A 16,983-nucleotide genomic window follows, 5' to 3' on the forward strand; every position below is an offset into this window, starting at 1 on the left:
ACGTGCAGAACCCTCTAGCTGTGGGCACACTCTATGAGGTACAAGTAATTGTCACGGGGACAGCTGGTGGCATGGCAGTTCAGGCTCTGGACTCCCACATGGTCGACCACGTTGAAGTCTCAGACCAATGGCTTGAAAATCACACTGGTCGATCAGCAGGTGGCATGTGGTTAAAGGTGCTGGATTTTCACATGACCCACTGCAGTTTGAGTCCTGTACCTGGTGACTTGCTTTCTCCCTTTCTCTCTCTCTCTGAGCATGTGTGCCCGGTAGCAAATGTAAAAAAATAATATCAACAATAATAATAAATAAAAGTAAATAAATTGCAGCATGACAACCCCTTTGAGGAGTGATTTCTCACTTTTCCTCTGTCTCCAGCAAGTACACACACCTTATGGAAAAAAAAACAAAAAAAGACAGGCTAGTGGAGTGGTGGGAAAGGGGGCTGATTCTGAATAGCCTCTTAGTGATAACAGTTCTCTGTTCTCTGTCCCATTTAGCCATCTTTTCTTGGAAGCATGCTGAGAGCTCACTAACAAGACAAACTCTTGGGTCCTAGTTCACAGCTACTGACCTGGAGACTCTGGGAGTGGGACTCAACAATCCGTACTTTCTTTAAAAAAAAAATTTAATTTTTCAATTAGAGAGAGAGAGAAGCAACCCCACAAGGTCCTCCTGGAGGGGTCCATCCCAGTCTCAGGCGGCCCAGATCACAGGCAGGTGTCTACCTAGTGTGCTAAGGGAGGCCCCAGGATGCAAACCCAGAACATTTGCCATGTGTCTAGACATGTCTCTACGGCACCGCCTGGCCCAATCTGTGGTTTTTTTTTAATATTTTTTTATTTTAAATTTTAGGTTTTTGCCAGAGGATGTGTGTACTTGCTGGAGAGAGACAGAAAGAGACAGAGAGAGAGGAAAAGTGAGAAATCACCCCCCCAGAGGGCATGGCCACACCACGATTCCTTTTCCTCCTTTCTCTTCGTGGGATTTTGGGCACATGCGCACATGCACCTGAGGTAATTTTCAAGCCACTGGGTCCAGGACTTGAACTGTGGTTGGCCATGTGTGAGTCCAGTCCCTTAACCACCACATCACTTGCTGGCCCCCAATCTGTGTTTGAATAGGCTCCGTGGGTGATAGTGTCACTAAGGGATGGACCACTGGCCTCCTCTCTCTGTAACTGGCCAGCTTACAGTTGAAATGAGATGGATGCCAGTATCTCATTGGCTCCTGACTCTCAGGGAGCCCGGGTGAGATCACAAACACAAAGTCCTGGTCTAGGGCCCAGCGCACAGTAGGTGTTCTCGCCTGGGGACAGTGACGATCCCTCTGACAACCGTTTGAAGACTGTGCCTTTGGTGCCAGTAGAGCTCATCCAGGAGGAAGAGAACAGGGTGGAAGATTCAGGGGGGGGGAAGCCTGGCAACTGCTGATGTCACAATGCCCCATTTACCCTTGGCTCCTGGTTCCTGGACCACCTCCGGGCAGCCAGGAGAGGATGGCTGGCAGCAGCAACGAGAGGGCCAACAGGGAAGTGGAATCGAGAGCGCTGGGGACAGCTAGAAACAGAGAGTAAGCTCCGGGCAGGGCAGCCGCCACCATAGCGGAAGAAGGATGGGGACTCACAGAACCGTCCCAGGTGAGAGTCTGGGCTGGCTCCTGTTTTACACCCTGGAACGTCCCACATGCCCAGAGAGAGAAGTTCAGGGTCACGTGCTCACCATGGAGGAGGTCATGCCCTTTGGAGAAGGACATGCTCCTGCTTGTTAATGGATTCCCAGTGCCCCAGCTTTCTTTCCTTTGGTGGTTCCCAGCCTAAGTCCCACACTCCTCCCAGGGTTCGATGTACATTCTCTGCAGAGGACTTGGGTTTGGGGTATGTTTATAAACGTGGTCAGGTGGTTCTATGTGCAGTCAGGGCAGACAGCTCTGCTTAAACAGTAAAATGGAAGAAACACACAAAAACATGCCCATGTTCCCTCCTGGGCAGTGTAACTGGGCGGCTCATGTCCCCACAGAGGCCTTGCTTCCAGACAGAGCTCAGGGCCAAAGGAAGGCTCAGCTACAACTGGGAAATGCCTATGTTACTAAGAACCTATATTGGGGGGAGGACCAGCAGACAGCGTAATGGTTATATTGCTGGACTCCCCTAGAGTTAACCATAGAGTTCAAAGCCCGGTCCCAGTGACTTAAAACTCACACTAGACACGTGTAAGTGCGTGCCCAAGATCTTGAGAGGAGAATGGAGGAGAAAGGATTGTGGCATGGTCATCCTCCTTGGGGGCTGATTTCTCACTTCCTGTCTCTTGGGTGAGTGCACACGCCCTATAGCAAAAGTCTCTCTTAAAAAAAAAGAGAGAGAGAGAGAGAGAACCTATGGGGGGGACCAGGAAATTGCATAATAGTTATGTTGAGGGACTCTCATATAGTTGACTGTGGTTCGAGTCCTGGACTTGGCGGTTTGAAACTCACAGTGGGAGATTGTGTGTGCGTGCCCAAGATCCTGAGAGGAGAATGGAGGAGAAGGGATTGCGGTGTGGCCATCCCCCCTGGGGGGTGATTTCTCTCTTTCTGTCTCTCTCTGTCTTTCCAGTGAGCGCACAACACTATAGCAAAAGTATTTCAAAAAAAAGAAAAAAGATTTTTTTTTTTTTAATGAAAAGAACCTATGGGAATCTGCAGGGAAGACAGTAATTAAGAGGCACTCAACAAACAGACTTTCTACAAAGTAATAATTAATGTTCAAGCTACTTATTTCAAGTTCAGAACAAGAACTAAATCTTGTCAGTTAATAAAGCCAGAAATGATTGTGTCGTTGGAAAAGTCATGATTTACTTCTCTGTTTTTCTATGCAAAATGCGTCATGACTTTTCCGATGACCAGCAGTAAGACGTTTTATGGTCAGTGAAGGTACCTTGGCGTAGGTGGGGTGGGGGGCAGGAGGCAGGAGAGGGAGGAGCAGCTCTCCACTACTTGCCTCTGTGAGGCAGAGGCGAGCCCAGCACCCAGACACCCACACGGGCAGTGTTTCCTGGGCCAGGGCCCCTAGGCCCCACTCTCTCTAAGCCTACAGCTCTTGTTTCACTCTGGCTTGAGCCACGTGGGATCAGTACAATAGAAGCAGAAGAAGGAAGCAGGTTATGAACATGGGAAGCCAGAGTTCCTGGTTCAAATCTAGACTTTGCCACGTCTGGGAGGTGCTCACTGAGCGGCCTGAGGCTGGAGGGCTGTGTTCTGCGCAGCGGGCTTCCGGGTCCCAAGGTCACAGTCTCCCTCCCCTGCCCCTCCACTCCTGATGCTACTTCAGGGATTTCTCCCGGGCTGTGGCTGGGGCTTGTGTGGAGCACAGTCAGTCTCTGCCCCACCTGGAGATCGCTCAGGCCCCTGAGATCCTGGACCGCCCCAGGTGGAGCCCATTTATGACCCTCTCTTTGCCCTCTGAGTCTCACGTGAGCACTGTGTGGTCTCCCCACAATGGGCGCGGGGTTCCCTCCTCATCTTTGCTGATGGGTGAGAGCCCCTTGGCTGCAGACTGGAATGGGCTAGTGTGTGTTGTGTGTATGTGCATGCATATTTATGCACGTATGTGTGTGTGTCTGTGTCTCTGTGTTATTGTGGGTGTCTATTATGTGTGCATGTCTACGTGTATCTATGAGTGTGTATCTATTTTGTGTGTGTTTTTCTATATGTGTGTGTTAGTGCGTGTGTGTGTCTTTGTCTATATGTGTATCTCTGTGCCTGAATGTGTGTATATACCTATATGTCAGTGTATCTATGTGTGTGTGTATATCTCTGCATGTTGGTGTATCTATGTTGGTGTGTGTCAGTGTGTGTGTGGGCATCTGTGTGCGTGTCTGTGTGTATCTGTGTGTTAGTGTGTCTGCGTGTGTGTATGTATATCTCTATGTGTCAGTATGTCTGTGTGTTGGTGTGCGTGTCAGTGTGTCTGTGTCAGTGTGTCCATGTGTATATGCATCTGTGTTGGTGTGTCTGTGTGTCTGTGTCAGTGTGTCCATGTGTATATGCATCTGTATTGGTGTGTCTGTGTGTCTGTGTGTCAGTATGTCTATGTGTTGGTGTGCGTGTCAGTGTGTCTGTGTCAGTTTGTCCATCTGTATGTTGGTGTGTCTGTGTGTATCTGTGTATTGGTGTGTCTGTGTGTGTATGTATATCTGTGTGTCAGTATGTCTGTGTGTTGATGTGCATGTCTGTGTGTCTGTCAGTGTGTTCGTGTGTGTGCATCTGTGTGTTGGTGTGTCTGTGTGTTGGTGTGTGTTTCTATATGTGTGTGCCTGTGTTGGCATGTCTCTGTGTGTCCGTGTGTGTGTGTGTCTGTGTGTGTGGATGTCTCTGTGTGTGTGTCTGTGTGTGTTGGCGTGTGTGCCCATGTGTCTGTGGTTTGGTGTGTGTGCCCACCTGCACTTTCTAGAGCCCTCCATGGTGGTGCTTCTGCTCAGGGCCTGGCCCTCTGCTCCTCCCTCTCTCCAGAGCCATGAGGACGCCCCAGGCTGCAGGACCTTGGGGAGCAAGGACAGAGAGCCGCTGGTCCAGGCTGGCCCTGGGGAATTTTGGCAGAGAAAAGGGGAAAAATAGACATAAGAGAAGCTCAGGGTCAAGGGAAGAATGCTTTAGGGAAGGGGGTACTTAGGATGTTTCAAGTAGAAAGGGAGGGAGGGGTGTAGTGGGAAGGGGATTTGGAAAAAGCCAATGAGAAGGGCCGAGGGAAGCTGCTTGGGAGAGGCCGGGGAGGGGAGTGGGGCGGAGGGCACAGGAAAGGACTCTGCAGACTGCTCCCGGCCTGGGACACAGACGGCGTCCAGCACTGTCACCCGGGAGTGCGCCCTGGCCAGGCCAGTGAGGAAGTAGACGGGAAGCAAGCCTGAAAAGGCAGCAAACGCTCCAGCAGAGCTGATGTTATTGCCTGTGCATACGGGAATATGCATCCCCTCCTTCGTGGGGGAGCCTGGGCCAGGTGCTGGGCTCTGCCCTTGACAGCCTCTACCTACGTGAGGCGACTTTGGAAAGTTTGTGGAAAATGGAATCATAGTACAAGTTTATTTTGATGCCAGTAAAAATGGAAATTCGTGGGGCCAGCAGGTGGCGTGGTGGTTAAGAAAGCTGGACTCCCGCATGGCTGACGGCATTTTGAGTCTCGGACCTGGTGACTGGCTTTCTCTCTCCTCACTCCTCTCTCTCTTGCTTTCACTCTGTCTCTCTCTGGTCAAATTAAAATAAATAAATAAAGTTAAATAAAACAAGTCTTAAAAGAATTGAAATTCTTGCATAGTTTTTTCATAATAGGCACTTCCCATAAACTTGTTGAAAACCCCTTGTGGATGGATTGGCCTCTCAGACCTGAAGGCTTGCCTGGTCCTTGGGTGTCACCTCTCTCATCCCTGTCTCCATTCTCATCCTCGTCCTCAGAATGGGGAGATGGTAACTTACCCTTATCCAACATCACACAGCTGGTGAACGCCAGTGCCAGTACTCGAACCCAGCACTGCCCAATGACAACATTCAAACTTTGAACTTCCAGGGCATGTACCTGCAGGGAAGTGGATGTCTAGTCTCTGTGCTCTGCCTAACTCGACTGTGGCTTGGTCTTTGAATATTGCTTTGCCTGTTCCTTTTCTGTCTGTCTGACTTAGATAATCTTAGTTGAACAAACTTCAGCCAGTTTGTGTGTCTCAGCTCAGACTTTCCCACGAGCTACTGGTCCCTGGCTGGACCCCAGGCCTGTTCCTTCCCCAGTACCTTCTACGGCTTCCCCAGCCCCAGTTTTTCTCAGGCCACCCACAACTCTGATAACAGACAGTTAGATAGGCAGGAAGACAGACTCAGAGGAGCGTGCTGAGCAGGAGGTATTTGAGGCTGGAACCAGTCAAGGTAGCATCTGGGGGTGTCATAGGAAGCATGGCGACAGTCTGCAGCAGAGAGCAGCTGGGAGAAGCATCTGTGGCTCAGAGGGTGGAGCTGTGTGGAATGTGCTGGGAAGTCAAGGAGAAATGAAGAAAAGGTTGGCCAAGTTACAGAGAGGGCCGAGTTGAAACCAGACTCCAAGAATGTGTAGCAGGTCAGGCCTGCTGCCTGGGAAATATTTGGCCTATTCTAATTTTCAATTTTCATTGTTTACTTTTAAAATAAATGTTTACATTACCTTTGTAATTCTAAGGTTTTTAGGAACATGGGAACGAAGGACTTCTGTTTGGGTTTAGACACTTACTTTTGGCCTTAGAGAGACATGGGCCAACTTGTTAGTTTCGACCATGGTCAGTGGTGGAGGGCCTGATCTCCCTTCTTCAGTAGGTGCAGGTTGCCCTGTGGGCGGAAACTCTCTAGGCTCTGTGTTCTACACCCCAGCCATTATTTCCATTGCAGTCATGGTTTGCTTCTTGTTTTCAATCACACCTGACTTCCTGCCTCAATCCAGGTCTCCAGATGCTATGGAGGAGGGGTCACCCACTCCCCCAGCCACACCTACACAGGTAGTCCCATGAGAGGTCTTCAAAATTCATGAAAAATATGTATTATGAAAAACTATGCATGTTTGGGGGCCAGTAGGTGGTGTAGTAGTTAAGGTGCTGGACTCCCACATGGCCAACCATGGTTCGAGTCTCAAACTTGGCAACTTGAAACTCATGCTGGGCCCTTGTGCATACATGACCAAAATCCTGAGAAGAAAATGGAGAAGAGATTGCGGTGTGGCCATTCCTTCTGGGGGGTGATTTCTCACTTTCTCTCTCTCTGTGTGTCTCCTGCAAGTGCTTGCACCCATAGCAAAAATCTCTCTAAAAATTAAAAAAAAAAAAAAAGGAATTCTGAAATATACATAATGTCCACAAAACAAAAACAGCTCATATCTTTGTGATCTGTCAGAAGCGGACACCAGGCTATGACCATCCATGTTTAGAAATAGGATCCTGCTAGCCTCTAGAAGCTTCCTTTAGGCCCCCTTTCGTCATTAACCTCTTCTCTAATCCTACTCCCCTGAACTGCGTCCTTGCTTTTCACTGAACAAGGTATCCCTGGACACTGTATTTTTGCCTGCTTTCTGATAATAGATGCGTATTTCACTCTTTTGTGCCTGGCTTATTTCACTGAGGACTGTGTGGGGATTCATTCATGCCACTGCACCATAGGCACAGCTTATTCCTTTTCCTCATTGCGTATCTGTCCATCAAAAGACTATACCATCCGTCACACATTTATCTCTTTAACTAGGTGAATAGCTGGGTTATTAACAATTTTTGGCTATCATAAATAATACAGGTAAAACATTACTGACTCATGCATTTTCTTGCTCCACCTATCAGAATCTAGGAGTAGAACTGGTCAATGGGTAGGCATTTAGTAGATAAAGTTGTCTATGCAAGTGTTTTGTTGTTGTTGTTACATGGAGTACATAAATTTTCTGTTCTGAGCCTTGCTTTTCATTCTCCCTCTCTCTCTTTTTTTTGAGAAATTTTTTTTCCTATAGGGTGCGTGTGCTCACCAGAAAGACAGAGAGACAGAGAGAAATAAAGTGAGAAATCACCCTCCAGGGGGGATGGCCACGCCGCAATCCCTTCTCCTCCATTCTCCTTTGGGATCTTGAGGCATGCATGCACATGCACCCGGTGTGAGTTTAAACCACCAGGTCTGGGACTTGAACCGCAGTTAACTACATGGGAGTCCAGTGACATAGCCATTATGCTAACTGCTGATCCCACTTGTCATTCTCTTAATGGTATCTTTCGGAGTTCTTTTTTTTAATGCCTGAGGATCTGTATGAGAGTGAGAGAGAAAGAGAGAGAGGGAAAGCAATGCCCCTGGTTGGGTTTGTTTACACTATGGTCCTTTTTTTTCCCTCCAATTCTCCATCCCATCAGGATCCTGGGCATTTACATGTGTCCGGCATGTTTTTTAAGCTGCAGAAGTTGGAACTTGCACCATGGTCAGCCATATGGGATGCACCTTCCTCTGTGCTGGGCTTAATTGCTGAGCTGTGGAGTTAGTATCAGAAATTATTGGGACCAGCAGTTAGCATAATGGCCATGTTGCTGGACTCCCATGTAGTCGACCGCGGTTTGCGTCCCGAACCCGGTGGCTTAAAACTCATGCTGGGCGCATGTGCGTGTGTGCCCAAGATCCTGAGAGGAAAATGGAGGAGAAGGGATTGCAGCATGGCCATTCCCCCTGGGGGGTGATTTTTCACTTTCTGTCTCTCTGTCTGTCTCTGTCTGTCTGGCGAGCACACGTGCCCTATAGCAAAAAACAAGAACGACAAACACACACACACACACACACAAACCAAAAAAAAAAACCCCAAAAACAAAAAAAATAAAACACACACACACACACACAAAACTCTTAAAAGAAAAAAAAGAAATTATTGTTTTTTAAGTTTATGTACTTGCATGAGAGAGAGATGGTGATATAGAGAGACAGAGAGATAGAACTCCCAACTGAGTCTTGACACCAAGATCCACCCCCTGGTTTAGCTGGCTCTCAGTAAAGAGCCCACACATATCCAGTATACTCAGAGAAGTTTTTAGAAACCAACCTGAAACCTTCCCATGTGGGTCACCTTTCAGAACATCACATTTTACAACTGCACCACTATCTATCCCCTAGAAAGTCTTAATTAAAAAAAAATCCTGCCTAAAGCACCTGAAGATACTTTCCCAGTAGCTTTATTGTTTTACTTCATACGCTAAGAACCACAGCCCACTTGAAATTAGTTCTGGATATTGTGAAAGGGTAGAAGTCAAACCTAGTTATTTTTACATACTGCTAGTCAAGTGATCTAGTCTCATCTGTTGAAAATGGTGCCCTTTACTCATCGTTCTGCAGGGCCATGAAGGAGCGGGTGTTTCTGGGATCTCTATTCTACTTGTCTCTATTGTTGCACTGATGCTGCACTGTCTTAATGACTGTGGTTTTATAGTGAGTTTTGTAATCTAGAGTTATATGGTCTTCAAATTTACTGCTTTCATTATTCTTAGCCCTTTCTGTAGCCATATACACTTTAAGATCAGGGCCAGCAGGTGGCGTGGTGGTTAAGGGCACTGGACTCTCACATAGCTGACTGTAGTTTGAGTCCCAGGCCTGGAGTTGTGCCTTCTCACTTTCTCTCTCTCTCTCTGTCTCTCTTTCTCACTTTCTCCCTCTCTGGTCAAATAAATAAATAAATAAATGAATAAATGAAGTTAAATAAAATGATTCTTAAAAAAAAAAAAACCTTTAAGATCAATTTGTCATTTCTTTCTTTTTTTTTTTTTTTGGGGAGGTTTTTGTTATTGGGTATGTATGCTCCCCAGAAAGACAGAGAGAGACAGAGAGACCGGAGACAGAAAGCGAGAAACCACCCCCTCCTGGGGGGATGGCCATGCCACAATCTCTTCTCCTCCATTCTCCTCTGGGGATCTTGGACACACATGCATGTGCATATGGAGTGAGTTTAAGCCACTGGGTTCAGGACTCAAACTGTGGTCAACTACATGGGAGTGCAGCGACGTTGCCATTACGCCATCTGCTGGTCCGCAAGGTGTTATTTCTACAAAAATCCTTTTGAGATTTTTGGTAGGACTGCCTTGGATCGTATAGTAGTTATATTTTTATTTTTATGAGGAACCCAAGTGGCTATACTGATTTATGTTTCCACCAGTGCAAAAATGTTTCCCTTTCTCCACATTTCTGCCAGCATTTGTTAATATTTTTCACCTAAGTAGGGTGAGAAGATATCTCACTGTTCTTTTAACTTGCATTTCCCTAGTGACAAATGATCTTGAACATTTTTTCTTATGCTTGTAGGTCCTTCGTAAGTTTTCTTTTGAGAACTGTTTATTAAGATCATTTTCCCGTTAAAAAAATTGGGTTATTTGTATTTCTGTTACGGAGTTATCTGAATTCCTTTTATATGCTGGTTCTTAATGAATCTCTTACTGGAGGTATAGTTTGCAAATATTTTCTCCCATTCTGTTGGTTGTCTCTTAGCTCTTTTGTTTCTTTGAGTGTGCAGAAGTTTTTTAGCTTGATATATTCTTTCTTCTTCTACAGTTTTTTTTTAGAGGTTTTTGCTATAGGGTGCATGCACTTGCCAGAAAGACAGAGAGACAGAGACAGAAAGCGAGAAATCACCCTCCAGAGAACATGGCCATGCCACAATCTTTTCTCCTCCATTCTCCTCTAGGAATCTTGGGCATGCATGTACACGCGCCTGACATGAGTTTAAGCCACTGGGTCCAGGACTTGAACCACAGTTGACTACATGGGAGTCCAGCGACATAGCCATTACGCCAACTGCTGGTCCCACTTGATGTAGTATTTTGGTTATTTTTGCTTTGTTGCTTGTATCAGCTCATATTCAGAGCAAATGGCATATAGCATTGCACTGAGCCACAGTCATAGCAGTCTGGGGCAAGAAAATGGTCCAATCTAGTGGTTCTCAAAGTTTGATTCCTAGACAACACTAATTTTCCCATGAGAACCTGTTAGAAAGTGATATTGGTACTAAGTATGCAAGCCACTGATCTCATCTATTTCTGTAACTTGCAGATCTGGCCCTGAATAACTGTTTGCTGAAATGAATTCAAGTCATCTGCCTCAGAAGTTTTCTGAGCTTTCCTAGGCTGGATGAGAAATTATTCCTCCAGACACATTGTGTGTCCTTTTGTCATAAACCTCCCGCATTGTAGTGTAACTGTGAACTGTGACATCTTTATAGGTAGGGATTCTGCTGTATTCACCTTTCTGTCCCTTTAGTTGGCACAGAGCAGGTACTCAGTGAGTGTCGATACAGTTTAGGAGCTGGGATAAATGTGAAGGGAAAAACAGACAAATTCCTTTATCTCATGGAACTTCAGTTTCAAGAGAGTAGACAGAAAATAAATTGCAAGAAAAACTGTAAAATAATTTCAGAGAGTGACAAGGGATGTCATTGAAGCAAAATAGGGTGATGTGATAGAAACTCAAATGACTAAAAGCCAGCTATGTGAGTCTGTGGGGAAGACCATTCTAGGTGGAGGATATAGCTGCCATTTGGTGAGTTGGAGGACAGAGAGAAGGACAATGGCCTAAAAGGGGCTGAGGCAGGAGAGACTGGGCCCTGAGAGGTGGACAGAGGCACGTTTGGCTTTCATTCCAAGGGCTTTGCAGAGACACTATGGAGGGATATTTAGCTTGGCCAGTGATGTACATTGGTGTGTGCTGTGAAAAGATCACTGTCGTGTATATAAAATAACGTGGGGGCAAGAGTGAAAGCAGGAAAGCCAGTCTGGAGGCTATGGGAATATTCAGGTAGATACACAGGCATCCCTAGCAGCATGGCATTTGGAGGCTTTGCTTTCTCACTTTCCCTTTCTCTCTCTCTGACCAAATGAAAATAATAATAAATAAAATGAAAAAGGTTGGTAATATACTCTCCTCAGTGTCTACCAAGAGGTTGATGAGGGGTGAGTCTCAAAGACGGTGTAAACTGACTTCTCAGAGTTGCCCTCAAACTGAAGAGCAAACCCTCCACTGGGATGGTTGCTGCAAGTCAAAAGAAATACCACTTGTTTTGTTCCCCATGAGTGAAGGAAAGGCTCCTGCCTCTTCAAATAAAGTTTTGGAAACCTCTTAATAAAATAAATAAATTAATAAATCACATGAAGTATAAATAGATTTCAGAAATCACCACTAAAGGGTGAACAAATTGCAATGGGAAAAGTGTTTCTGAAACTGAAACAACAACAAAAAAATCCCAGTGACATTCCAGTTTGGCACAGCTGTTTTAAATCTAGGAGCATATCTGGAGTCATCAAAAAGTTCATGGATTATGCCAAAGCTATGCATGGATAGAAATAAACCTATACCTTAATGCCATTTTCCATGAACTTTTCGAAGTTCCCTCGTATTGACCGTCATGCCATTTCTGTGACCTTCCCAAAGCAAGCCATCAAGCGTTCAGATTTTCTCTAGTATCAAGTCTGACAATGATAGACTTTGGTGGTTCCCAAAATTTCGTGAGCAACAGAATCCTCTAGATGATTTGTGAAGTGACAGATTGCTGGGCTCTACCCTGGGAGTTTCTTGCCAGGAGGGGACCAGAGAAACTGCCTTTCCAACAAGTTCCCTGGTGACACTGTGGCTGCTGCTGTTGGTCCTAGGACAGCTCTTGACAACCTCTGCCTTCCCTGATGCCTGCTCCCTGAACGCATGAATGGCATCCTTCTTATTTTATTTATTTATTTATTTTGAGAGGTTTTTGCTATAGGGCGTGTGCGCTTGCCAGCCAGACAGAGAGAGACATAGAGGCAGAAAGCGAGAAATCACCCCCCAGGGGGGATGGTCACGCCGCAACCCCTTCTCTTCCATTCTCCTCTCGGGATCTTGGGCACACACGCACACGCGCCCGGCATGAGTTTTAAGCCACCGGGTCTGGGACGCGAACCGCGGTCGACTACGTGGGAGTTCAGCAACATAGCCATTACGCTAACTGCTGGTTCCCGAATGGCATCCTTCTTGATCATCTGACTCAGAGGAGACACTCAATAAATCCATAGTGACTGAATGGATTAAGTAAGCCCTGTCGTGGGTCCCACAGGGCTCAGGCATGGGGTGACCACTGTGTTGTCACGAGCGGCAGTGAGGAGGCTCAGGAAGAGATGGGCTGTCATGATGGGCAATTAATGATTTGTTTCTTCAGGCATTTTGTGACAACCCAATTTGCTAGGGCTGCTACTCCTAAGCTTCCTGTAGCCTCACTATTGAGTAGGGCTCAGTTCAGAGCTACTGGTGACAAAGTGGCCCTCCTTGGAATCTCTCTGCTTTCTTAAACAGGTCCTAACTTACAAGCATCATCCTACACTCAGGCTGTGAGAAATTTTCCAATAACAGGTCTGCATTTTTAATTATTTTAAAAGTGTATTGAAAGAGAGAGAAAGGAAGAGGTGCACCCAGGTTGGGTTCCTCACACTGCAATTCTCCCTCACCCTTGCGGCCAGCTACGATCACGAGCACACCTGGCATGTTGGGCTAGACCCAGGACTCGAACCCTGGGCCTTCCCATATCCAGCATTGCACAATAGCACTCCCACTTACTGTGCCTCTGTAGCTGAGCCTGGTTTGCATCTTGTGAGTGAAATCTAGGCAGAGGGACACAGTGACATAAATGATTTAATGTGCAACATCTTTCCAGGATCCATCATATGAGGGGGTCTTCAGTTTATGGAAAATGCATATTATAAAAATCTGTGCATGGATTTCAAAAATTTTTTTGCACCAAAATACACTTGTACTTAGATCCCATGTTTCTATGAACTATTGGAAGTCCACTCGGTCAGCCCTTGGATAAAGCAAGTCCTTTCTCCCCACTCTCCAGAGTCAGAGGAAATGGGTGGGGACCCTGGCACTTGACTCCTGAAAGATGGAATTCATTAAGTCCTGGTCAAAGCGAAATGAATGTCAGTGGCCACATCCCATCCAGCACACACGCCTCTAGTTAGAAGGACTGCACCCTTTCCCTGCACACAGAGCCTTCTTTCTTCCTCTAGGAGAAGTGGCTCTTTCACAGCCCATTGGGAGGCACAGGGAATGGAAGGGCCTTCTGCAGCCAGAGCCCCTCCATTTCAGCAGGGCACTCTGCTTCCCTCTGTCTTTTCACAAGTTCCAGGACGATGCCTGGAAACGGTGGGTTCTCTAGCCAGAGGCTCCTGACAGCTTTGCCCTGTTTCCCCGGGGAGGGGAGCAGCTCTGAGTGCTGACCTCCCAGCCTGGTCCCTGTCTTGGCCAGAAAGCAACGTGTGGAGCCCCTCCCGGCCCTCCCAGTCTGTAGCCCCAAAGCGGAGCGGCTTAGCGGGGGCTTTTCTGAGAAGCTGCTGAGCTCAGACCCTGCTGGCTCGACATTCCTGGATGATGAGGGAGGGATTCCAGTGTTGACTTTGAACAATGTTTTCCTGTGTCTGAATCGACTGAGTGTTAAATTCTTCCAGATTTCTGGCTCCATGTTGCAGCTCCAACGGGACAGAAACAGGTTTACGGCAGTTGGCGAGGGAGGGAGAGCAAGGTCCGTCAGGGCACCTTCTGTGTCTAGAATTTCCACTCTGTGGCTAGGAAGGCTCTGTGGGCTCCATGCCCAGGAGAGGTTTGTTGTGGTCTTTGCTCACAGAGCTTTGTGCTTGTGCCTTTGCATTTCCCACCCTAGAGGGCAAAAGTTAGCTTTTCTTTTTTGAAATGTACCCGGCAGTGAGAGCTAGCTGAGATTTGAAGGTCAGAGCTTGCAGTGTTTTTCTCCGTTAGTATAAACCCAGAAGTTGGGCTCATAAGGAATTCATTTGGTGGGATATTAGGAAACATCAATGCATTCCAGTTGCTGGGGCCTTTTTTGCACAAGTAGGTTCAGAGACATGCAATATTTGAACGAGAAGGGACAGGGCACGGCAGACCCCTATCCTTAGCTCTACCCAGGAAGAAACTGAGGCACAGAGAAGCAAAGGACCAGCAGGGCTAGGCTGTAGGATCTGACCACAATATAAATGGTGAGACATCAGCTCAGCATTGTGCAGTAAGATCGTGGTGACCTGAAACCATCCCCAAGGAAGATGAGCACGTGTAACCACTCAGGGCCATGGGGGACATTCTCCTTTTTATGAAGTGATGATAAATCAATGGCTCTAAAGATATAGCTTCAAAAACCAAGAGGATCAATTCTTCTTTTTTTTTTTTTTTTGAGAGTTTTTTTTTTTTGTTTTGTTTTTTTGTTTTGTTTTTTCTTCTGTAGGACCCATGCACTTGCCAGAAAGGCAAAGAGAGACAGAGAGACAGAAAGCGAGAAATCACTTCCCGGGGGATGGCCACGCTGCAATTCCTTCTCCTCCATTCTCTCGGGATCTTAGGCATGCACGCACTTGCACCTGGCGTGAGTTTAAGCGGGGTCCAGGACTTAAACCACGGTCAACTACATGGGAGTCCAGCAACATAGACATTACACTACCTGCTGGCCCCCCAAGAGGATGAATTCTTTAGTCCCACCGTATACAGTGAACATTTTCTTCATTCTTCTGTCCTGGGATATTGAGCAACTTAGGGAGAACTCATAGACCCCGCCATGACTCGGACTCCATGGTTTTTGGTGAAGCTCCGGGCAGGCAGCTATCAGAACAGTCCAAATCCAAGCAGGGCAGGGGCAGATGGTGGCCTTGAAACCTTGTGTTGTTGGACCCTGAGAACCTAGCCTTGACTCCTTTTATGTTCATGGACTGTGTGTGTGTGCACGAGTGTGCACACTTACTCAGGCAGGATAGGAACATTGGCGGCAATTCTCCTGGCTTCAGAGCCCAGGTGGAACCCAGGCAGTATTGATGTAGTGGTGTTGGGTAAAGCAGTGCCGTGGTAGGACCTGACAATTTGATCTGTCACAAATTCACAAAACTGTTTTGACGCCTAGCACATTTTTACTTGATCTCCGAAAAGAAGCACTGACATGTCAGCTTTCAAGCACCCCGATGCCTCCCTCTCACACTTTGTCCCATCATTACTCCAATCTGACCCCCGACCACATTAGACCAGCAGACGGCATAGTGGTTACGTTGCTGGACTCCCACATGGCTGACCGAGGTTTGAGTTCTGGACCTGTGACTTGAAAATCACACCAGGCACGTGTGCGTGCATGCCCAAGATCCTGGAAGGAGAATGGAGGAGAAGAGATTAAGGTATGGCCATTCTCCAGGGAGTTTCACACTTTCCCTCTCACTGTCTCTGTCTCTCCAGCGAATGCATGTGCCCTGAGGCAAAAAACTCTTAAAAAAATCAGCTTTGTTAAAAGACAAGTTTTATTTTGTAGTGTGTTTCAGGCCTAAATTCTCTGTTTGTATAAATATTTTTTTTAAAGGTTTATTCATTAGAGAGGGAGAAAGAGAGAGGTCATCCCTAACAAAGTCTTCACACCCCAGTCCACTCCTAGTCTCAGCTGGCTCAAATTGTGGGCATGGCAGAACCCAGGACCTTTCTCATGTGGCCACCACAGTGGCCCCAAGTTTCTTTCTTTTAATAGAAACAGTGTCCCCTAGAGGTAGGAGTAGAAAAGGGAGAGAGGATTTATGCAGTGACATTTCTCCCTATTGCCAGAATAGGAAGCCCTCCTCCTAATCTCATGGGTGGAAGTTTTTTCTTGGAGTGTCTGGCTGGTAAGGACCTTGTATTAATTGTCTTTTGCTGTGTGTCAAATTACCCCAAAATTTAATTACTTAAAATAACATTTATGGGGCCAGCAGGTGGTATAGTAGTTGGGGCACTAGATTCCTATGTGGGCGATTATGGTTCAAGTCCTAGACCCAGTGCGTGAAACTCATGCTCTGGGCTCATGTGCGTGCATGCCCAAAATCCTGAGAGGAGAACAGAGGAGAAAGGATTGTGGCATGGCCATCCCCCCAGGGGGTGATTTCTTGCTTTCTGTCTCTACGTCTCGCAAGCAAGCACATGCACTCTATAGCAATATAAAAAAAAAAAGGCATTTATTGGGTTGTTAGAAAAATCAGGATGCGTATTTTTTTTTGAGAGGTTTTTTGCTATAGGCCATATGTGCTCGCCAGAAAGACAGAGAGAGACAGAGATAGAAAGTGAGAAATCATACCCCCCCCCCATGGTGGCCATGGCCATGCTGCAATCCGTTCTTCTCTATTCTCTTTTCAAGATCTTGGGCACACACACACACATGCCTGGCATGAATTTAAGTCACCAAGTCTGAGACTCAAACCACGGTCAACTACATGGGAGTCCAGTGACATAGCCATTATGCCAACTGCTAGTCCTATAGGATATATTTTTATATAGAAAAAATAGAAAAAGGTATATCATGAATTTCCTGACAACCCAATATTATCTCGCAGTTTCTGTGAGGTCTGTGAGTCAGGATTCTGAGTATGCATTAACTGTCTGCCTGTCTTAGCATTCTTTCATGAGGGTGCAGCCATGATTTGGGCTGGGATGTGCTCTCATCTGAAGGCTCAAAGTGAGGAAGATTCA

General features: G+C 46.6%; 1 protein-coding gene across 2 annotated transcripts in view; it reads left to right on the top strand.

Moving 5' to 3' along the window:
- The first annotated feature begins 1,443 nt into the window (after positions 1-1,443).
- Positions 1,444-16,983, top strand: part of CDRT4 (CMT1A duplicated region transcript 4) — a 40,559-nt gene continuing 25,019 nt past the window's right edge. Inside the window, exon 1 of one of the 2 annotated variants that reach the window (XM_006170893.3) lies at positions 1,444-1,639. In XM_006170893.3, the coding sequence (XP_006170955.1) occupies positions 1,615-1,639 (25 nt within the window). In that variant the 5' untranslated portion in view covers positions 1,444-1,614. The remainder of the gene's footprint in view (positions 1,640-16,983) is intronic. The other variant, XM_006170892.3, reaches the window with a different exon arrangement.

This window comes from Tupaia chinensis, unplaced genomic scaffold (genome assembly GCF_000334495.1).
Source record: "Tupaia chinensis unplaced genomic scaffold, TupChi_1.0 Scaffold149131_1, whole genome shotgun sequence".
Lineage (NCBI taxonomy): Eukaryota > Metazoa > Chordata > Mammalia > Scandentia > Tupaiidae > Tupaia > Tupaia belangeri.